Consider the following 23,761-nt stretch of genomic DNA (forward strand, 5'->3'; position numbering starts at 1 on the left):
GGAGATATGTAGTAAACATGGGATGTATGAGGCTGTTTCGAGCATAGCACAGCACAGTTTCACAGCAACCTTTTTTTTTTAATGTAAGTACAAAGAGTACACTCTAAAATAATGATAAAAAGTACACTATAGTATATGCCTAAACCCGTAACATAGTCAGTTGTTGTCATTATCAAGCATTACGGACCGTAACTTATATGCAATATACTTTTATATGACTGACAGTGCAGTACATTTTTAAAAATATCACCACAAACATGAGAGCAAGGCATTGAGTGGGGACATTATGACACCATTATCACAACAGCATTAGGCAATAGAATATTTTCAGCTTGATTACAATCTTATGGGACCACCATTGTATATGACTAAACATCATTAGGCGACACGTGGTTATATAATTTCAGGACATTTATGAGTCTCTTAAGTCCATCTGTGAATATTGCAAACTTTGTAAGTCCTGAAATTTGGTTTCAAAATTCTAATAAATGATAAATACCAGGAAATACTATCCAAACTCAAAGGACCACCTAGTTTGGATATGTCTGTGAGTCATGAATCCAGTATCCCTTGAATTCCATCATTCGCTAGTTCTGTGAACATTTTTAGGTCCAGGGTCACAAACAATGAAAGGCATTGCTTGTCTTTTGCACAACCTCCTGAAGATGACACACTTAATGCTGAGTGAGGCGAGGCATGTGAAGGAAATGTCAGAAGACATAAATAAAAATTCAGTATAAAGATCAGTAAATATGACAAGGATGGGATTTGACTCACAAAATCTGTTTCAAGTTTTCCCATTTCTTGCTTGTAGCTTCTCATTCTGTTGCTGTACATTCCTCGACTTTGGGGTGGTATCTCTCGGACTTCCAAATCCATCTGCTCAAGCTGACAGGGTGAGAGCAAAATGTCATTGAAACCATATGCTTACTCTTTATTTGACCAGATGTTTAGAGCGGAATGGATTTCATTTCAATTCTTCACTTTACAGTTGAGGAACCAGGTCCAGGGAGTTACCCGCCTGGGATCAAATAATACTGGGACTACGTTTGTGCTTAATTTTTGTTTAGGTGAACAAATAGTTACTGAGTGCTTGCCAAGTGACACATAGAGCACCAAAGTACTTACTTTTTCAGGAATTTCTATTAAAACACATGCATTAATCCAAACATCCTTAATAATAATGATTTTAATATGCTTGAAGTATCCCATCATTCAGTCCAACCTGGTCAGGTGTTTTGACCCCAAACCACCAGGACTATGGGAAATAAACCAAACCATTATTTCCAACCTTAAGCACACAGTGTCTGCCCAGCCTTAGTCATTCGGTAAAAATTCTTCCAGAAAGTCTTTTCTGATTAGGAAAATCACATTCCAACCAACATGTGATCTCAACCTGCAGCTTCACTTCTTACACTTTATTACCATGTTGATTTGGAGTTAAATGGATACAGTAAAATGTTAAATTATACAAAGCTCACTGAAATCACAGCAGGGCACTTTTTAACAACCTGTCATCATATAACACTTCAAATACAACACATGAGCATCTAATGGGAGGCAGTACAGAAATATTATGATGGTTAAGAAGACAGGCTTTTAAGTCAGACGCCTGCATTCACACTCATTTAGGACCACAATGCAGTAACAAGTTAAATCATACTTGCAATATCTGGCTTTTAAAACAAAAAATTGGGATACAATACTTTTTTCCCCTGTGAATGTATTTATATTAAAAAAAAATAGTGGATGACTTAGAGCGCTGGGTTTAGCATATACTAATACAGATACAAATTCTTACTCTACCACTTATTGGGTGTGGACCTCAGACCAGCTACTTAATCTTTCTAAGCCTCAGTATTGCCATCTATAAAATGGGGGGAGGTGCGTAATCACAGTGTTGAAAATCACTCCTCCATGGTTTTCTCAGACTCCTGTAAATCTTGCTGGGCATGCCAAGAATGCAAGGCCCTAACCACTCTTTTCCCTGGACATTTCTCAAGGTAGTATTTGCAGGGAGCAATGTTAGGAGAGGAACTTCTGGGACAGAGGGAAGGCTTGCTTACAGGCTGCTGTAAAGCAGTATGCTTCCCAGACTCCATGTTCCTCTCCTGTAAGACATCCTACTGTGTGTGTGGGCATACATCTGGGCCACCTCTGCCACTCATGTGGGAATTGGGCTCAGGGAACTCATACAAGGATGCTCAAACTCTGGCAGCTGCTTTCGCTGTGAGCGATAAAAGTCTTTTGTCTCTGACCTCAGAATCTAATGTCTTCTATTAGCATCCATGAAATTGTGGCAAGCTCGCTTATTAGTGAGCAAGTAGGAAAAAATCTCAGATCCTTAACAGTTTTTGACAAATAGCACTTGTCTCCAGAGTTCTTATAAAAATTAATATTATTAATATTATAAAACAAGTAATATGCTTATCCCAGTGTCTGGTACCCAGTATGCCTTTAACAAGCATTGACTATTGACAGCTATTATAAAATGTATTATTAAGGAATAAAAATTAGAGCTGGATATTTAATGAATCACCTTTATTAAGAAAAACAAAATCCCAAGGAACTATTAAATTCTCTTCAATTTGAAAATGAATGAATTTTAAATTATAAAATGCTAATTAGCCATTTTACATTTCTGAAATAAAACAGGCTAGTGAAAGGCATCAGCTTAAATGACTCTAGTCGTGTGTTAAAATATATTACTGAGTCTGTACATACCAGTTCTTTTGCTTCTTCAAGCTGTTTCTCCACATTTGCAACCATCTGTTTCTTCTCATCTGAAACAGACAATAATATCAGAAAATTGCTAAGAAAATAAATAAATTTAATATTTAAAAACTTCTATTTTTCTATACCTTTTTCCTTTCTGATCAATCAAACTGAGAATTACCATACCAGGCAACTGGCCATATCATTCTTTGGTGGGTTAGAAACCACTCTAAAGCCACTAATTCTAGGCTATCTAAAAATACATAATCTTATGGAGTACCTAGTGATTAAGGGATGCCATAACAGTTTAAAAAGAAACCAAAAATTACTTTGTTCTTTAGAAGAGACTGTGTCAACAATAGCAGTTTTAGTGGTGGCATGAAGAATCTGCAAACTCTTCACTATAATGAATTGGGAATAACTGATTTACAGATACAATTTAAAAGTCACAGGCAAAAGCAATTCCTAAAACTGGACAAGATCTTAACAATCCCCAGTGTGGGGTGTGCAGGAGGCAGCCGATCAATGATTCTCTCTCAGCATTGATGTTTCTATCTTTCTGTCCCTCTGAAATCAATAAAACAAACAAAGATATACATAAATAATAAAAATGAAAATAAAATTAAAAAACTGCACTTAAGTTAACAGTCAAATTGGGTGTAACGGAGGAAATATTTGAAGTTAGGGCTACTGATTCCAAACCCAAAGTCACTAACTACTCACTGATTATGGAATATTGGGTAAGAACAGTCTGTACTCTCAAAAATGGAGATGAAAAATGCCCACTGCATTATCTTTAATTTAAACAAGCTGATACAAGTGAAATTACTTTTAAACTGTGAAGTGCTAAGTCTCTGTATGTGGTTTATTCAAACTCTACCAAAACCAAGTTATAACGGAACTGGAATCCCCTTTTTCGGGAGAGACACATCCTGGCAAGTATTTTCAGAAAACGCCCCCCACCCCACCCCCATTCGAAACCATTTGTTCTGAGACTGCACTTACGTTTTGTGCTAACCAAATTTATTGAACATGTATCGTTTCTGTCTGCCTAGCACCCTTCTTTTCTCAGGCAATAACCCCCACTCTTTTTTAAAAATATATATTTTATTGATTTTTTACAGAGAGGAAGGGAGAGGGATAGAGAGTTAGAAAAATCGATGGGAGAGAAACATCGATCAGCTGCCTCCTGCACACTCTCTACTGGGGATGTGCCCGCAACCAAGGTACATGCCCTTGACCGGAATCGAACCTGGGACCTTTTAGTCCGCAGGCTGACGCTCTATCCACTGGGCCAAACCGGCTAGGGCAACCCCCACTCTTTTGAGGCTCTCCTCCACCACACAGGTCAGTGGGAGATGCTGTCTCTTCCTATGACCCTGCCTCTTCAGTCACAATGACTTGGCAAACGATGGGCTCCTCATCCTAGCTAGACCAATCCTAGTAGCTCAATCCAAGCCGACCAAGCAAAGTGCTGGAGCCGTGGGGAAGTCTTTTCCTCTCCCTTGGTAGAGTTACGAGAACAGGCGTTTAGAAGCTGTTGGCATCCACTGGCCTAGCTACAAAGAGCAAGCATCAGTGGTTGAAAATGAAGCCTACCTTTAGAAAGAAACAAAGCTGAGAGGTAGACAGATAGGACAGAGGGGACAAACAGACAGACACAAATGGATTAGACAGAGTTAGTTAATTAGTTTCTGGTTCCAGATAATTCTGAAATAGATTTTGCTTGACTTTTCAAGGTTAAGTTCCTTGAACAAACAAGTTTCTTTTTCTTTATTTAAAGTTGGGTTTCTGTGACAAGGAACCCAATGATTACTGACTGACTCATACAACAGACTAGAAAAGTTGTGAAGCTTGAGATGGGTATAACACCTACTAGCTAAATAGCCCTTCAGAAGGACAGCCAACACCAAGTGGGGAGAGGGTAGCTGTCACATAGATTTTATGCGTGCACTCCAGCCCATGCCACGGACCTCCAGGACTAACAGACACCAGTATTTCTCATTAACAAAGGAAAACAAAACAAGCAGCCCCCCCTTGACCTCTAGTCTCCTTTGCTACTAACATCTCTCTCCTTCCAGCTACATTCACATTTCCCTCCCTCCTCCCCCATTCCTCCCTGTAATCCCACCCACACCCCACCATTCTACTGAGATGACTCTCACAAGATGAATGACCTTTGTTTGCCCAAACTAATGGACATTCCTTGGTTCTATTTTTATTTAATCTTGTGGCATCTACCATTATGATCCTCCCATCCTGTCACTTTCTCCTCTCCTGGCCTCAGCGACACCCTGACTCTGTGACTCCTGAACACTCACTTCTATCTCTGCGTCCTCTGCTGGGCACCCTCTTCCTCAGCCCATCCTCTAACCACCGGTGTTCCTCAGAGTCTAGTCCTTGCTTTCCCCCCACCCCCCACCCCATGACTATCATCTATGCCCTTGGCAATTTCATCTGCTCCCATTTATTTACTATCTCATTATCTATTTGTGATGCTAAGTCTTTATCATTAATCCTGATATATTTGCAGGACTCCATACCTTTAATGTCAATGCCTATGCCCACATCCACTGTGATTACCTGGCAAATTGCTATTCAACACTCTATTCAGAAATCAGTACCTCTAGGAAGCCTTTCCTAGCCCAACAAAGTTAACCACTTTCAGTTACATAAAACACCTAAACTTTTACCCAATCTTAATGATTTCTCTCTCACCTCTACCGGTCTGATTTACTTTCTACCTTGGAGGCTCTCGGAAGACAGGAACTGTGTCTCAATCATCTTTATAGTCCTACAATCCAGCACTGAGTCTGGCATATAATCAGTTCTTAAACAATGATATTAAATTCAATAAATAATGTAGGCCAGCCCGACCAGTGTGGGTCAGTGGTTGAGGGTTGACCTATGAACCAGGAGGTCACAGTTCGACTCCTGGTCAGCCGGTTCGATCCCCACTGTAGGGTGTGCAGGAGGCAGTCAATTGATGATTCTCTCTCATCATTGATGCTTCTATCTCTCTCACCCTCTCCCTTCCTATCTGAAATCAATAAAAACATATTTAACCATTTGTACACCATAAGCATCTATAGATGCAAGCAGCAGAAATTTTTAAATTCAAAATACTGTGGCAGTTAACTGGTTAAAAAAAAATTATGGCTTCTTCCATACATAGCTATGTCTGATCTCTAAAAGACTCCAGGGCTTAGCATAACTAATCAGCTAGACTTGAGCATCTCCTCCCGGAAGGGACACTGTCTGGCCCCACCACTCCACTGACTCCCTCCTTAAGAGCCAGTTAAAACCCAATTCCAATTTCATATCCTAAAGCCCCTGATCAGTCGTCTCCTTTCAAGTGTAGGTGTTCATCCAGAAAGATTCATCTCACTCTAGTCTAGGCACAGACAGGAAGCAAGAATTGAGGCCCAAGTTTCCTTTAAAAGTCCAATTAATATAACAAAGTCTGGGGAGCTGAGTCCTGCCAGCTTTTGCCTTCAGCAGTAGCAATAACATCCATCACTAATGGCTAATTCAGGTATTTTCTATAAAGGAAAAAATGTGCTAGTATGTCACATGTTTTATTTCATCTGATTTTTACAACATTGTAACTTTGAAACTAATACCTCCTTCTTCCCCAGTTTTACAGATGGAGGAAGCAGGCTTAGAAAGACCAAGCAATTTGCCCATTTGCCAATTTACATCTGGTCAGTAGCAGAACTGGGACTCTAAACAGATCTGATGCCATGTGTGACTCTTAACCAATTTGCCATAATACCTTTCTTGGTCTTTCTGATTTACAGCCACAAAGTGAATGGTGAGGTATGCAACTAACTGCAAGAGAACATTTTATTAGGTCCTTCAGGCCTGTTGTAATGGAACCTCCACACCTATATAGGGTCCCTCTAAGAATTCATCACCAGAGGGAAAAGAACTCTACAGTTAGTATTAGTAATGGTTTCCACTCATCCATTTCCCTGGCTTTACCAGAAAACACTAATCATTAAAATCAAATTTCAAATACAGTGTCATAGAGCATTGCCTAAGAACGGACTGATCCATCTCGTTAGTCCAATTTATGAAGTTAGCTAAGATTCAAACACTTTAGTGTAAGAGCAAAGTCTTTTTATTGTTGAAAACATATCACAGAGCAATCAAATTTCTGTTTTAAAATAAAGTTTTAAAATATTCAGTCTTTTCTATTCTCTTTTGAAGTAACACTTTAATACATTGTACATGCACAGCAGAGTGGATTTAATTGCCACCAGTCCTCTCACTCGACTTCAATTTAAATACTAAGTTAATATGTTGAAGAATGAACTGCTTTGACCAAAAAGTTTGCTCCAACTTTTAACCTTCTTAACTGAAGTAAATTATAGTTCCTCTCCTCTGGGTCAACTACCAATGATGCCCAGAGAAAGAGAGTTACTTTTAATCATACTGTTTTGCCATATTTCAGTTAGTTCAGACATACATCTGAAATTCATTACTACCTAGATATACTTTCATTTTTTCTATTTATCAATTAGAAACAGATTATGAAGTGAGTAAGCACAAGTAATTATTAAGAGGGAAACCACTGAATTTTTAGGAATAACTAGTATCAATTATTCAAGTCAGCAAGCATTCTTCCAGTGCCAGACATACAGTCTCCTTTCAATTCCAATATATCTACTGAGTTTGGGCCTCACATTATTCGAGAGCTAAGGAGAAGTCAAGGCTTTATTTTTAAGATACTTAATCCCAATGTTTCCTTCTGTGTGGTAAGAATGGTTACATTAAAATTTAAAGACAAGAAAAAATAAATTCTTGGAAATAGTTTTTACAACTTTGAACTCAGGGATGACTTTATTACTTTATAACACAGCTTCCCAGTACAAAAGCAATTCTCCCAAACAACAACAACAACAAAAAAAGTGTTTCTACTGCTAAAACTATTACAATTTAAAATGAGCAAAACTCTAACTGAAACCACAAATCCTCACATTCTGAGGCTCTGGGACTGATGTCAAAGGAAGGAATCTCCAACAGCAAAGACAACAAAAATCAAGATGATCTTGGGCAGTGGAGAAAAGCAGAACTGAAGAGAAGAGGCGAGGTGATGTATCATGAAGTGGTGAGGCCATCAGCCACTTTCTCCACAAAAATCTCTGAGGCAGCAGAGCTCGGTAGTATATGCTACCTTGGGTCTCTCCTCTTGTTCCCTCACTTGGACTCAAAAACCTCTTTAGGACATCATCCATCTCCTGCAGAACTAACTGGGACTTCAGGAGATGAGTGGGGTATAAGTTCAGAGATCCTGGCTTCAAGCAAACATCCCTATTAATAGAAATAGGTGGGGGAAGAAAAACAAAGAAATAAAGGAAAATATTATTTATAAACACATAACTTTGGGGGGAGGGGAGGGAAGGGAAGAGAAGAGGAATAACAACTTAGGTCCAGGGGAAATTATTGCTGGCCTCAAGGACGTGAGGCTGAGCACTAGTTCATGTATCAATGAACACGCCTTTTCCTACACTTTACACCCAGAGCTGAGGTAGGCCCAAGTCTAGCATCCTAATGATAGTTCAATTTCCCTAAACAACTAAGCCAAAAAGTAACAATCTTATCTGCAAACTACCACTTCAAATTAAATCTGTATTTAGAGAAAGATAAATCCTAAAACAATGTCTTACAAAAATCACAAAGTAGCCCGGCTGGGGTGGCTCCGTGGCTGAGGTTGACCTATGAACTAGTTACTAGGAGGTCACAGTTGATTCCCTGTCAGAGCACATGCCCTGGTTGCAGGCTCCATACCCAGTGTGGGGCATGAAGGAGGCTACTGATCAATGATTCTCTCTCATTATTGATATTTCTATCTCTCTCTCCCTCTCTGAAATCAATTTAAGAAATCACAAAATATCACATTTATATATTTGTTTATTCAAACATCTGGTCTCAGCCCCTTCTAAATAAATGCCAATGAATCAAACATACTAGTAACTCCCACTTTCACACAGTTGACAGTCTAGCATAAAAGAAAGATGTGCTAAAAAACAACAAAAAAACCCCACAACAACACAAAAATAAAAACACAACTGGAAGGAAATTGTGGAATTTTAAACGTGAGAGAAATTGTCCTGTACCAAGTTTTTCATAACATTGGCGTATGGTCCCCCTCCACCCCAAGAAGGATGAGAAATAATAAATGGAGTTGGGGCTACGAAAAATACAAAAGATAGTAGCAGCTAACACCGAGGAAAGACTTTCCATATGTGAAATAATTTCATCTTCCCAACAACCCTATGAAAGACCTACAATTCTCTCCATTTACCAAGAAGGAAAGTTGAAAGAGGTTAAGAAACTTGCCTAAATGTCAAAACTTCTAAGTAGCAGAGGTGGGATTAGGCACCATGGCTCTTAACCCTGTTTTGCTGCATATAATACTGCCGTCATCACTAACACAACAACGTCAGACCCCTCATCTGCGTACATTCATTCATTCTTTAAAATATATTTTATTGATTTTTTTACAGGGAGGAGGATAAAGAGTTAGAAACATCGATGAGAGAGGAACATCGACCAGCTGCCTCCTGCACACCCCCTACTGGGGATGTGCCCGCAACCCAGGTACATGCCCTTGACCGGAATCGAACCTGGGACCTTTCAGTCCGTAGGCCGACGCTCTATCCACTGAGCCAAACCGGTTAGGGCTATTCATTCTTTTTGAACACTCTCACATCTCTATATATTACAAACGAAAAACCAAACAAACAAACAAAACAAAAAGTAAGACTCAGAGAAACAGTCCCAAGGGTATGCAAGTAACCAAGCGGCGGAGTCCGGGCTGGAGCCCAGAAGGGCTCTGCCTCCTGCACCCCAGAGCCCAGCTTGGACTGTCAACCACGTTACAAGCTCCGTCGCGGGGGTGGGGGGTGGGGGGCCGCCCAGCACCACCTCACCCCAGCCTCGCGCCTACGAGGCTCCCTAGTGCAGACGGCGTTCCATCGCCCGCCACCCTCCGCGGGCCATCCCGGAGGACAGGGCTCTCACCAGGGGGCAGTCGGGGGACCCTGGCAATCTTGCTTGTGATCTCTGCAGTGAGCACCGCGAAGTCCTGCTCGAAGCCTTCGAAGTCGGACGACATGGCGGCTCCGGAGCGACAGGCCAGGCCGGAGCCTAGGTCGGGGCAGGGATAGCGCGGAGCTGGGGAACACGGTATAGGAACCCTAGGACCTGCCCTCGAGACCAGAGCGGAGAACCCGAGACAGCTTCTAGCCCGGCCGCTTCCTGGTTGTCCGTCGCAATCTCCGTCCCCCGGAAACTGGGTTGGTACGCTTTTTAGATTCCTTTCAGGCTTCAACATGAACACATGCTCTAAGGAAAAGTACTTTAATTAGTGCCTCCAAGAGCCCTCTCAAAATAGTCGTCTTCTAAGGAATCCCTGAAAGTTTTTTTTTAACCCCTCCACGTTGTGGAAGCGGCTCCAGCTCTCCAAGGTAGAGGTCACAGGAGCTTGCTTCCGGGGGGAAGTTCGAGGCGGCGAACTTCCCGGAAGTGGCTGTCCCGGAGGCTGCGCACCGGGCCGGAGCGGGATTCCAGCGGCGAAAGCGCCGGCGGAGACCGACTCATGGTCTCGGGTCCCGCACTCCAGCCTCTAGCAACCGGGATTTGCGTTCTGCTTGTTCTGGACCGAGGTGCTCATGCTGAAGTCACTCGAAAAGGAGAAAATGTGTTCCGGGTGAGCCCAGGCCGCTCCGGAAATGCGATGGCCGAGGAGCGGGCACCAAGGACCAGAGTGAGGTGGGAGTCCAGGCTGGGGATGTAACCATCTTTTTGGCGGTCTCCACGCCACCGAGTTTGGCCAGAATCTCCAGTGCTTTGGGACCAGCCACGCTTCCCAGGATGTTCCTACCCCGAGTGAGGATTTCTAAGAGCTCTACTCCGTGACTCGGGCGGGAAACTGAGGCACAAGGCAGCGGCATCTGTTACGTGGAAGTCTTTATCGCCCTACACCCCAGAGCTCCTTCCCTTGACTCACTGCGGTTCCATCAGCAATACCCGTCTCCAAAGCTTCCCGGCTCTCGCTGCGGAGGGAACTTCCTCTTCTTTTTTCCTAAAATATCCTCATTCATGTTCTTTTTTTCATGAACGCCCCCAGTCGTGATTTCACACGCACCTCTCTCTCCTCTCCTTGCATTGACCTTTGCTTTCACTCTCTCGCTTCCTTACATTTGGCCCAAGTAGACCCTGATGTTGGTGTTTTGGGGGCAACCACAGGCAAATAATGTGGACCATGCCTGGCTCATACTTGACTTAATTTGAGACCGGGTGAGAGGTGGTGTAGAGCTCCGTAAAGGGAGTCGAATGACTGGGTTAAGCTATTTCGTTTGACCTGGATCTAATCACCTAGGCTCTCCAAGCCAACTTCTTTTCTCTAAGTAAGGAAGCTGGATTAGCTCAACTCTAAATCCCTGCTTCCCAGCTGTAAAATCTTTGTCTCCTCAAGCCATTCACTAAACGTTGGACAATCACAGTCCCCAGACAATCACGTATCCAGTTTACATGCCATTTAGATTTGAACCCTATTTTGGGTAAGATAAAAATAGATGTTTTGGTTGTTTGTTTTTTTTGACATTTGACAAGCTATCCACGGTAGTGCACTGGTGAGATGCTTTTGTTTAGGTGGTTATGGGAGTTAAGTCTAGTGTGTAATAAAATTTTTTACTGAACTTCCTCATTTTCTTTTCTTTAGATTGGGTTTCAAGCCAAGATACTGGATTCTCCCAGTTCAGATAGAGAGCTCTGAGCATGTAACAGTGAAAATGGATAACCTGCATTCACGGCGCACAGACTGAAGACATGACACTTAAGGAACACACGTGGACTTGTGGCACATGGATATGTGTGCACAAAAAGAGGAAATCTGTAATTCTTTAAAGATAGGAAGACATTCTTCCCCACCAACATGGGTACTTTCTGCTCAGTTATCAAGTTTGAAAATCTCCAAGAATTAAAGAGACTGTGCCACTGGGGCCCCATTATAGCCCTCGGTGTTATAGCAATATGTTCTACGATGGCCATGATAGACTCTGTGTTGTGGTATTGGCCCTTACATACAACTGGAGGAAGCGTGAATTTCATCATGTTGATAAATTGGACGGTCATGATTCTTTATAATTACTTCAATGCCATGTTTGTTGGTCCTGGCTTTGTCCCTCTGGGGTGGAAACCGGTAAGAAAAAGATCCCTTTAGAATTTAGATGATGAATTCTAATGATAACCTCATGATAATTTAGTTTTTGCTTTATCTTCTAGCCAATAATATCTAACACAGGCTGCTTTTTGCTGTAGTGGGGACTAAGTGCATTGTAGTTACTGGTCCTTTTAAGCTCAGATTATTTATTTCATGCCTGTTTAAAAATACTAATCTAAATCAGTATTTCCCAGAGAATTTTCATTTTATATTTGTCTTGCATTGAGAAAAAAATAAAATAAACATGGAGGGGTGGTGATGAGTCCCTGGTCATAAGTTTAGGAAACAATGCATATCACATACACTTTTCTTATTTATGGTTTCACAATGTAGTTTGGTTCTATAATCTTTTTACATGTAATACATTCACATCCTCAGAACTGAGGAAAACTTGAAACTTTAGTTTAAATCATACAGTTTTTAAATCATTGCAGTGAAGATTGGGAAGTACAGTATGAATCAATTTATGGCTCCTTAAAATTTGTTAGAAAGTTTATGCTTGTGAATTTCCGTATTCCTTGTTGAGGGACATCGCTTGGTAGCTTGGTAGAAATGCAGAATCTTGAGCTCCACTCTACTGAGTCAAAATCTGCATTTAGTGAAATCCCCAGATGATTCTAAAGTATGTTAACATTGGAGAAATACTGGTGTATTGTATTAAGTAAATAAAGAAATGGGTAAGACAATTCATATTCTGAAAAATCTTATAACTGAGGAGAAAAACCAAGGCACTTTAGGAAATAAACACAGAGTAGAATATGACGAGTGCTGGCGAAGTTAAATGGAACTGTCATTTTCAGTTGGGGACCTGTGGGAGGAGTGGGAATTTCCAGAGGAGATGGGTAAAAGGCATTTCAGGATTTCAGGTTGAGTGCGTATTCAGAAACAATGGACAAATTATGTAGTGCAGAGAAGGCTGAAAGAAAGGCAGATTATGGAAGGCTCAAATACATGAGAAATTATTAGTCCATAGGGAGTTCTTAGAGGTTTTCAAGCAGAGCTCTGACATAATAAGATTGGGTTATAGGATGAATCCCCTACTCTAAATACCTGCTGAGTTGTCAGCTACCTTTTTTCCTGAACTCCTCCCATCCTACTAAGATTTTGCATAAGTAGAGCCAACTGTACTCAGTGGTAATGGACTAGGATGGCGCATAGGGAAGAGAAGTTAAAAATGACTTCTGGGTAATTGGGAGAGTGATGGTGCTGTTACCAGAAATTTTATACATAAAAATATTTTAGCTCAAATAAAAGGATTGGAAGTGTAAGTTAAGATTCCATCCCTCCCCCCAACCCCCATGAAAGAAAATTAAACCATAGGAAAGCATTTATTCATAAGGCTTGTTATTATTTAGGACTAGAGGCTCAATGCACGAAATTGTGCAAGAGTAGGCCTTCCTTCCCCCCAGCTGCCAGCACCGGCTTCCCTCTGGCACCCGGGACCCGGGCTTTCCTCTGGCCACTGGCAGGCACCAGGGACCTGGGCTTCCCTCGAAGCCCTGGCTTCGTCCGGAAGGTCATCCGGTCTTATTAGCATATTATGCTTTTGTTATTATAGATATTATTATAGATTGGTTATCTGATGTATTTTTTGTTTATGTTTTGCTGCCAAGGAAAATTCTCAGGATAGCATGTACCTCCAGTATTGTCAAGTCTGCCAAGCATACAAGGCACCACGGTCACATCACTGTCGAAAGTGTAACAGGTACTGTCTGTCTTTGCCATTCACTTTAGGGACTGATCACCTCGACAAGCGGTCTTTTGTTCTTTCTGCCACATCAGTCCTAATTTTATTCTCTGCAAGGTGGCTACTTTATAAACAACATTGTCAAAATACTTGTGTCCATAATCTCCATATTATTCTTAAATCATTAATTCTGATAACAAATACATCTCTTTTGTTATATGTGAAAAGACTTTTCTAGAAAATACAGATTAACTTTGCTTCTTGTCCTGCCAAGAGCATGGTTGAAAGTCATATCTGCAAATTGTTGCCATAGATCACGAATTAACTTCAAATTGTTCTGAGTCTAATTATAGAGGAGAGCTGCTTTTTTTCCTTTATTTTGACTAACCTTTACACTTTATGCAAATCTAATAAATAATCCAGGTGCCTATTACCATAGTGTTTAATATAAAAAACTTAATGAGAGGAAAACTGAGTCACTATAAAAATGTGAAATAAGCTAGAACCTTTAAAAATGAACAGCTGTATCCACTTCTTAATGAGAACTTTTGATGAGAGTGTTGAGGTTTAGGGAAACTGTGGAGGCAAAGAAAGTTGGCTTGAGGACAGGAAATTTTCTAGCAATAAAAGGGAAGGAAGCTTGGTAAGACTTTGCTTATTATACCACATCTTATATTTAGTAGTTGCTTGTTTAACTCAGAGGTTCCACATCTAAAGGATGAGGACAGGAAGGAAGTTACATGCGTCTGCTAGGTCCCATCAACCCCAGTGGAGATTTGTAAGTGATTTTGTTGAGTCTCTATTGTACTTCACTTCAGTCACTGCATTTCAGAGCTGGAGGAAAACCAGGAACCATAGTCATTTCTTTATTATGAACCTCTCAGTAGGCCTCCTGACTTCTTCAAACAAATTCATAAGGAGCAGACATCTTTTCATCAGAACCTGTTTCAAAACCTGCCCTTTCTTTCCCTGTTTAGAATCTAAAAGAAGTCACTGTCCCGAATTGCTTAAAAACTCATAAAGGTGTTTCTTTTTGTTTCATGAATTATGATTTCTTTTTGACTTATGAACATGCTGGATTCCTATTTGCTTGGTCTGTTTTTGTCAATCCTTACTTGAGGCTATGTTTTTATTTTAGAGACAGATGATGGGAGAGAGAGAAACATCGATGTAAGAGAGAAACATCAGTTGGTTACCTCCTTTATGTGTCCCAACCAGGGATTGAACCTGCAACCTAGGTATGTGCTCTGACCGGGAATCAAACCTGCAACCTTTTTGGTATACGGGACGATGCTCTAACCATCTGAGCCACTCAGCCAGGGCTGCTTGGTCTTTTGAAGACCAAAGTTATTTCAAGTCGACAGGATTTCCTGCCTCATGTTTCATGTAAATGTTTCTTGTTAGGTGTGTGCTGAAGATGGACCATCACTGTCCTTGGATCAACAACTGTTGTGGTTACCAAAATCATGCTTCATTCACACTGTTTCTCCTGTTAGCACCATTGGGTTGTATTCATGCTGCCTTCATTTTTGTTATGACGATGTATACACAGCTTTATAATCGGGTAAGTGAAATGTTATAGTCATTTGTGCCAGATTAAATGGTTTATCAAGATTATTTATGAGGTCCCTTTTGCAAATACGTTTTCTATGATTTAAGTAGGGGAACACACTTTGCTTTACCTCTAAATGGATTCCTTTTTTAAAAGCATTAAAACTTAATTTTTTTTGGATTATTTTTCTCTGGAAACTCACCTTCTTAGCTCTGGTTGAATTGATAATTATTTTATTCTGTTTGTTTGTTTATTTATTGACAGTGGAACCTAGGTTCTCAAACATAATTCATTTTAGAAGGCTGTTTGAAAACCAAATCATTTTTCCCCATTAGGAATAATATAAATTGAATTAATTCGTTCCAGACCCACAAATAATTCCCTGTTTTAACCTTTCTTATATACAGTACATGATTAATATGCTATTTAATATATAAACACTTTAAAAACAAAAAGGACATGAAATAAAAATTAAAATTTAACAAAAAGGAAATGAAATGTACAGTAAAAATGAAAATTTAATAATAAGCAGCAACAAAAGCAAAAAAACACAAAAATATTCACACCATAATTTCCTGAGATGTTTGCAAGGTGAGGTTTAGTGGTAAACTGACTCATACTTTCGCATTCTCTCCTTTGTTTTTCACCTGGGAGATGAGTTACTGACCATACAAGTATCCACACGAAAGGGTTGTCAGGTTGAGAATCGAGTTGTTTGAGATGGCAGATAATTGAAAACCGAGGTTTGACTGTATGTTGATTCCCGAGAGAAGAAGTGGGGGGAGAGAGAGAGAAACATGGATCGGTTGCTTCCTGTAGATGCCCTGACCAGGGATCGAACACACCAACTTTTGGTGTACAGGATAATGCTCCACTCAACTGAGCCACACCAACCAGGGCTGTGTATGTAACTTAAGAAATTTCAAACTTGGAAACTATGGTAAGAAAAATTAGGAGGGCAAAAAAAAGAACAAGAAGAAAAGACAACATGAGGGCTTTCCTTCTCCATCCCATTCAGGTTGTAGTTGTAGTTCTTTTGTTCATTTCTAATTCCAGTGCCTAGAACAACGGTCGCCAACCTTTCAGACCTCACGGACCACCAATGGTCCGCACACCACCGGTTGGTGACCGCTGCCCTAGAATGTGGCTCATGGAGCAGGCACAGTCCTAAAATGCCCTGCAACAGATCGAGTCGATTTATGGGCAGGTAGTCATGAGATAAAGTTCAGGGGACACAAATTCAATGTCCTAAAGGGGCCTGCAAGGTAAATGAGGGACACAGCCCTCATGGGACTGTGGCACACTTGGGAACATGACTGTCACAGAGAGGACAAACCATATTCCATTTCTGCCAGCTTTTCATGTTTAAGAATCCAGCCCAGTGATGCTAGATCTTACAAGAAGAAAAAAATCTGCTTTTTTAAATGTGAAGTTTCCTGATTTTTAAATGTGGGCACCTAACTAAATATTTTGAAACATTTTTCAAGCCAGGCAATACACATCTGAAGGCCACATTTTGCCAATTTTTCACCTCTGGTTGTGGAACATGAGGGAAGAAACGGCTGAACCCCAGGCTGTCTTTTTTGCTGTGGAAGATTATTGTAAATACAGATAAGCAAAGAGGAGAGGGAGACACAGTTACAACTTAGATTAGTGTCTAAATTGGTGAACTTAGTGTTGTAAATGCAAATTAATGTTTGTGAGGTATGCCTAACACCTTTTGAGGGTGCAATGAAAAACAACCCCCAAAAAATAACATCTGAGAATAACTAAGAATGATATGGTGTATGAATGAGTCAGTATGAGTTCAAGCCACAGTGTTCATTAGAAACAACTGTGTTTGCTTTGGCCACAATTTCAAGCTACCATTTTTGATCATTTTAATCAAGTTGTTTCAATTGTTACAATAGCCTAACTACTTAATGACAACCCAATTTTTCGAACGTATGTTGTTGTTTACAGCTCTCCTTTGGGTGGAACACGGTCAAAATTGATATGAGTGCAGCCCGGAGAGATCCTCTTCCAATTATTCCGTTTGGATTAGCTGCATTTGCTGCCACCTTGTTTGCCTTGGGATTAGCTTTAGGAACAACCATAGCCGTTGGGATGTTGTTTTTTATTCAGGTAAGTTCATCCGTTACTTCTAGCTAAAAGCTGTCGAGTTATTGGGGCTGCTTGTAATGAGGACAGCCTTGATGCATCACCCAACCCTTTTTCAACTCTTAGTGTAAAATAAGCTGATTTTGGTTATACTTCATGTTTCTATTAGCCTGTGATCAACTTCTTTGATTATTTTTTTCCAATGCCTATACTTACAAATCATGTTAAAAATAAACTAAAATTCTGTGGTGTAAAAACCTATGTAAATGGAATTAGTTATGTGTAGGAAAATCAAATAGAATTTGGACTGAATATATTCAACTTTTAAGGCAAGCAGAATACCTACGTTGACTGAAATGAGTCATGTACTTGTAATAAATAGATTAATCATATATTTAAGGTTAATTAAAACAGTGATGAGATTTTAATAGCAAAATACACTTACGTATTGATTGAATGAGTTATATCAATATTTTATTAGTACTCTGAAAACTTTACTCAGAAGATAATCCTTAAGAAACATGAATTATTATTAAAACAATATATTTAGATTTGCTTATGGGTTTTATTTTAAGAGGCGTTGTAGTACAGTGGTTAAGAAAAAGGGTTTTCAAATCAGGTGACCACACACTGTGTTACTTAACCTTTATCTTGGTATCTTCATCTATGGAATGGAGCAATACACACTATCACATAGGGTTGGTTAGTATAAAGATAATAATCTTTAATGAACCAAAGTTCCAGTATAAAATTTTGCTGTCTATTATTTAATTTTCAGATAAAAATAATTCTCAGAAACCAAACTTCTATTGAATCATGGATTGAAGAAAAGGTAAATTTAATACTTGTTTTCCTCAGTATCATTAGTACTGATTTAACTAATAGACCAGATTAACTAACAAATGCCTGGAAGTGAAAATTTGGCTACCAAATGGCTTCCTTAAGTCATTTGCATGCCACATAAAAGGTAAACATAGAAGACAGTTTGATTCATCCCCGGTTTAAAGTAACTCCCAGAGAAATACGCTTCTCACACACTCTGAGAGGAGCCACACATTGAATTTGGGTGGGGGTTGATTTATACAATTCAGTAAACTCATACATTTTACAGGTTGATTATTCTTTTAATTGAATTAACATCAATATCACCTCTAACTATAAGAAGATTTTCCTTAAAATACTGTCCCTTGATAATAAAATATTTTAAAGTATCATTTCTAGTTAGATTGACATAAGATTAACAAGTGTTTTTGCTCATGACCAATCTATAGTAATAAAAGTAATATGCTAATTAGACCGGACATCCTTCTGGATGACCTTCCAGACGAAGCTGGGGCTGCAAGAGAAGGGAAGCCAGTGCCAGCAGAAGGAAGGCCTACTTTTTCATGAATTTCATGCATCGGGCCTCTAGTGCTCTTTATAAAGTGCCATGCTAAACCTAGGAATTATTTTAAAATTGGTGCTTTGCTGCTGAGTAAAAATTCAAAGAAATGATGGTATTAAGTTTACAGAAAATTTATTGAAATTATCACAAACAAATTTATACAACAAATTTCAACTACGTTTTGTTCACTTATTGTAGGAATAAATAATGTATCTTTATACCACTAGGTGTCAGTGGAACTTAAGAAGATTCTAAGCCAGTATTGCCTTAAGTTAAAGCTAACAACTTAAATGCCTAGAATATAATTTATACAACTCAAATATTTATGTATATGCATAAAATGTACACATAAAGGCAAATATAAGTAAGTATATATACGTGTATAGTGGTATTAAAAACTGAAAGATGTGCTAGCTTTTAAAAATAATTTTCATAAAATGATGGCTTCCCTGTTACACCTTTCCTGGCCATTCCCATGGGTGTCACTGCACCCCAGGTTACAACCATTGCAGTCTAGTGCCCCCACGAAACAGTTCCTCCATTCCGAATAAACCCCCTGCCTCTTAAAGCTGTGTGTCTGCATCTCTGCTCTATACCTGGATTTTTTGGTCTGCTGAACCACAGGAACATTGAGAATTTCTTATATGGAATAAAATTACTAACTTTTAATATGCACTTCTGAATTTATTCCTTAATAAGCTTATGTATTCTTAAATAAGCCCCATCTGTCATTTTCTGAATGTTCTCATAGGAGGTTGGTGTTGTGTGTCAAGTTCTTCCAATATTGTGGTAAGTTTATTTAGCTCTTCTGTGTACACTAACATCACAACGAGGAGGAAGTATTTTAAGAGTGATACGAATTAGAGGAATAAATGTTCTCAAAAGCATATTACTAAAAGCCATTTAAGGCATGTGCCTTCTTCCATCTTTGTTACCCACAGGCTAAAGATCGAATTCAATATTATCAGCTAGATGAAGTCTTTGTTTTTCCTTATGACATGGGGAGTCGATGGAAGAACTTTAAGCAGGTATTTACCTGGTCAGGGGTCCCAGAAGGAGATGGACTGGAGTGGCCAGTCAGAGAAGGCTGTCACCAGTACAGCTTAACAGTGAGTGTTTTTGTTCAAATAATCTTTCCTTTGCCTCACCTTCTTCCCCTTAACTTTCCCTTAACTCAGATGACATTTAGAGTAAAATTAATACAAAAATTTTCTCAGTATCTGACAAAATGAATCTAAATTAATAATCTAAGAACTCTTTGTATCATACCTCTCCTTTTATTTAAATCTCTCCTTAACTCTCCATATCTGTGAGAGATAGTCCTGATTCCTTAACTGGTTTTGTAATATCTGGCCTAAAACTACTTTCCAACTACTTCCAAACAGGAGTCATCTTTAGCAGTCAGCCGAGTCCACTCAATAAACAACTTACACATTCCTGCCCCCTGATTTGCCTGCTGTTTTTTCCATCTCGTGACCTCCTCTCTGTTGGAATTGATTGAGACTGGTTTCAGTCCCTCCTCTTCCCTAGTCCAACCTCTGCACCCTAGACTCCTCTGGACTGGGCACTTAGTCATATACTCTTGTGTGGTAGCCCGTGAGGTCTCATACTTTTATTTAATTCTTCTACCTTCTATCTTTAATTTTACTTCACATGACTCTAGGACAGAGACTGTACTTTCTTCACTTTCCCAACAGCATCTGTGAATAAGTGGAGGAAAGTGAGTCAGTGAAGTGTAGTGATGACGTTCAGCTGAGACTCTTTTTTTGATGAATTTTGCGGGCTTCCTGCTGCGTCTCTAAAGAACTGTGAATCTGTATCATTGTCACTTTGGGTGCTCGCCTGGGAGCTCCTTGAGGGCAGAGAGCACATCTCCCTGATCCTGGGCCACAGGGAGTGCTCTGTAAATACACACAGAAGAAGAAGTTAGTGAGAGAATACTGAGAAGAAAGCCCTGCTTCAGCCCCTGTTCTTAGTCATGGGGCCTTCTCTCCATTCTGAAAAAACACAGGTGGCCTTTAAATTGTCAGCAGTTAAGAGATGCTGGGAAATTGGGAGTTTGTCATGAACCTCTGATACCAACATTGAGATAAAAGGCTTTTTATTTTTATATCTTCCAGATAGAACAGTTGAAACAAAAAGCGGATAAAAGAGTAAGAAGTGTAAGTAATTCTTTTGCAGTGATACCAATTTCTTTCTTTTTTTTTTTTTGGTTAGTCTCTATAGTTTTATAGTTTTTAAAATTGCCTTTGAGTAGCTGCCAACTGTTGGCTTTTATTAAATAATATTTCTTAAAATGTTTGTTGAAATTTAATGCAACTCACTTTTGTTTTCATTTAAATAGTTTGCACTGGAGGTTTGAAGGGAATTTAGTCAATATATATTGCCAACAGGAAAATGATTTGCCTCAATATAGCTCATTGGTATGAAACCCATCTTTACAGTTATACTGGATAATATGATGGCCACTGGCCACAGGTGGCCAAGTTTAAATTAATTAAAATGAAATGAAATAAAACAGTGTAGTCCCTTGGTTGCACCAGCCACATTAGAAGTGCTCAGTGGCTGCATGTGGCTGGTGGTTCCCACACTGAACACCACAGACGGGGAACATGGCCATGGCTGCAGAAAGTCCGATGGGACGGCACTCTCTAGAGTTAATTCTCAGCTGCGCGCTTGAAATGAAGGGGAAGCAAAGCCTTGAGAACTAGAAACGCCAGCTGCCTCCTCTAGGGGGACAGGGTGGGTAGCAAGCTGGGAGGGAAAGACGTGTCCCCTGATATTCTGGGTCTACCTTTAACAGTTAAAATTCGAACTTTAAAAAGCACAGATGATGGGTCAAGGTTAAATTGTCCTTCTGATTACTGATGACAGGTTCGGTATAAAGTAATAGAAGATTACAATGGTGCCTGCTGTCCTTTGAACAAAGGAATCAAGACATTCTTCACGAGCCCCTGCACGGAAGAGCCTCGGATACCGCTGCAGAAAGGGGAGTTCATTTTGGCCACGAGGGGGTTACGGTGAGTGGTGGAAAGCACTGCGTTGCCTCTTTAATGACGAAATTGGCCTAAAAAAGTAACTTTAATCTTTTAAATATTTCAGGTACTGGTTGTATGGAGACAAAATTCTTGATGATTCCTTTATAGAAGGTATGAAAATGTAACAAGACTGCTGGCAATAATTTCAAATTTCCCAAGAATAACTTTAATAAACAATCCCATATCGCATGTATTAGAGGAACTAAAGAGAAGAGCACATCAATCACTAAGCAACAGAAGGAAGCTCTTTGTATTATGTTAGTTCTCCATAGCACTGGGATTTATTGGGTCTTTTTAGTGACGGCTAACATTTAAGCTCATGCCTAACTGTGGGACAGGCACTTGTGTAAGTGCTTCCCGTGTGGTATTGAAGTCCCCATCAGTCCTCTGCGGTCAGCATGATCACTTACACTTTATTGATGAGGGAACTGAAGCAGAGACCAAGCCATTTTCCCAAGGCCACACTGGAAACAGGTAGAGCCAAGCTCCAACCCCAAGCAGTCTGGCTCCAGAGCCCGTGTGCCAAAACACGTAGGCCATGTGCTCCCCGCCCCCCCTTTATTTTAATATATGTTTTTTTATTGATTTTAGAGAGAGAGGAAGGAAGAGGGCTAGAGGTAGAAACATCGATTGGCTGCCTCCTGCACCCCCCCTACTGGAGACCAAGCCTGAAACCAGGGCCTGTGCCCTGATTGGGAATTGATCCAGTGACCTCTTGGTTCATGGGTTGACGCTCAACCACTGAGTCACACTGGCCGGGCACTCCCACTTTGAATGAACATCCCCATATCTCTCCCCCGACCCCCACACACAGTGCCTCTCTCACTCTAAACATTATGTACCAGAGTGGTTAACATTTGTTAACATTAATGAATCTACATTCACGCATTAAAATTGTTCCCTTTTAGAGTAAAGATTAACCTAGGATGCTCTTTTAAAAACACTGAGTTAATCGTAAATTAATCCCAAATGACAGCTTAGGCAACCTTGATAAAGACATTTCTATGTTAGAAAAAGTCTAAAAAGGAAATTCACAAAGGCTAAGGAAGATAGTTCCCTGAAATAAATGGAGTGTGACAGTTTGCCAAAACAACCTACGATCACACATGGGTAACTACATGCCCATATTGAGAAGTGCCCCTCAACTCCACTTAGGGGGTGTTCTAAACCACATTAGCTCCTTTCCCAAATAACAGAATTGGGAAAATACCTGGTTTCTAGCTTGTTAGGAGCAAGCAGTTAAAAGCCTTATTTTTTCCCACGCAAACTGCTTATAAAAGATGATAAAGAGGGGAAAAATGTAAAGTCTGACTAATAGCTTATTGATTTGAAGTATAGGACTTATGGGTCTCGTTAAAGTCATTGCAGTGTATCTGACTATTTCACGTCAATTTAATTTTCTCAGGTGTTTCAAGAATCAGAGGGTGGTTCCCTAGAAACTGCGTCGAGAAGTGTCCCTGTGATGCTGAGACAGAGCAAGCCCTAGAGGGCGAGAAGAAAAACAGATAGCCACGATCAAAATCCAGTGATTCTTTAAGTCCACCCCATTACTTGAAAATTGTGCATATCACTAAAGAATTATGCAATGAGCCTACTCTGGTTAAGGTGTTCTTTTCCTCAAAGGTGCCCTAGTGCCATGATCTAAATATTGTTATGAACATTTTGAAATGGAGAAGCCATTCTGCATATGCCTTTGAATTCCTGCCCCTCTTGGCCACCTCTTCCTCACCCCAAAAGGAAAAAACACTTCACCCCAGTAAGTCAATTGCATTTTCTCTAGGGTGTTTTACGCACTGCACACTATGGACCTCACTTGCAGATATTGTTCCCCCTTTGCCAGGAGCATCTGCATGTGATGCTTCTGTCCCGTTTCCCCCTCAGTTGGTATTTCTTATGTAATATTCTAGATACTGTAGAACTTAATTTGTCAGATTCAATATAAGCTCAGATTTTGTTACCTGTCTTTTAATAATGCTTATTTTGTCAAATCAAATAAAGATCAATGGATGTTCTCTATAAATCATAGTTTTTACTTAAAACATCTTTTTTCTTT

At 39.9% G+C, this 23,761-nt stretch overlaps 2 protein-coding genes across 10 annotated transcripts in view; one reads left to right on the forward strand and one right to left on the reverse strand.

The window, feature by feature from the left end:
• VTI1A (vesicle transport through interaction with t-SNAREs 1A) overlaps positions 1 to 10,074 on the reverse strand; it is a 313,936-nt gene extending 303,862 nt beyond the window's left edge. For 2 of the 5 annotated variants that reach the window (XM_070432279.1, XM_070432281.1), the window contains exons 1-3: positions 9,745 to 10,051; positions 2,725 to 2,783; positions 778 to 888 (exon numbers count right to left, since the gene is read on the reverse strand). In XM_070432279.1, coding sequence (XP_070288380.1) covers positions 778 to 888; positions 2,725 to 2,783; positions 9,745 to 9,838 — 264 coding nt within the window. In that variant the 5' untranslated portion in view covers positions 9,839 to 10,051. Of the gene's footprint in view, positions 1 to 777; positions 889 to 2,724; positions 2,784 to 9,744 lie in introns of all 5 variants that reach the window. The other 3 variants (XM_070432280.1, XM_070432282.1, XM_070432283.1) reach the window with 3 other exon arrangements.
• A 186-nt stretch (positions 10,075 to 10,260) lies between these two features.
• Positions 10,261 to 23,737, forward strand: ZDHHC6 (zinc finger DHHC-type palmitoyltransferase 6). 5 transcript variants are annotated; one of them, XM_070432286.1, is made up of 11 exons: positions 10,261 to 10,494; positions 11,447 to 11,926; positions 13,561 to 13,652; positions 15,039 to 15,198; positions 17,149 to 17,310; positions 18,065 to 18,118; positions 19,612 to 19,779; positions 20,791 to 20,832; positions 21,545 to 21,690; positions 21,773 to 21,819; positions 23,114 to 23,737. In XM_070432286.1, the coding sequence occupies exons 2-11, from the start codon at positions 11,660 to 11,662 to the stop codon at positions 23,215 to 23,217; spliced, it is 1,242 nt and encodes a 413-aa protein (XP_070288387.1). In that variant the 5' UTR covers positions 10,261 to 10,494; positions 11,447 to 11,659; the 3' UTR covers positions 23,218 to 23,737. The 5 variants fall into 5 exon arrangements, with proteins under 5 accessions (XP_070288387.1, XP_070288389.1, XP_070288388.1 ...); XM_070432288.1 differs by having other exon boundaries at positions 10,261 to 10,432; XM_070432287.1 differs by lacking the exon at positions 10,261 to 10,494 and adding an exon at positions 10,510 to 10,611.
• The last annotated feature ends 24 nt before the right edge of the window (positions 23,738 to 23,761 follow it).

The sequence above is a fragment of the Myotis yumanensis genome, unplaced genomic scaffold (assembly GCF_028538775.1).
Source record: "Myotis yumanensis isolate MYYU_CA2020_CCGP unplaced genomic scaffold, mMyoYum1.0.hap1 SCAF_13, whole genome shotgun sequence".
NCBI lineage: Eukaryota > Metazoa > Chordata > Mammalia > Chiroptera > Vespertilionidae > Myotis > Myotis yumanensis.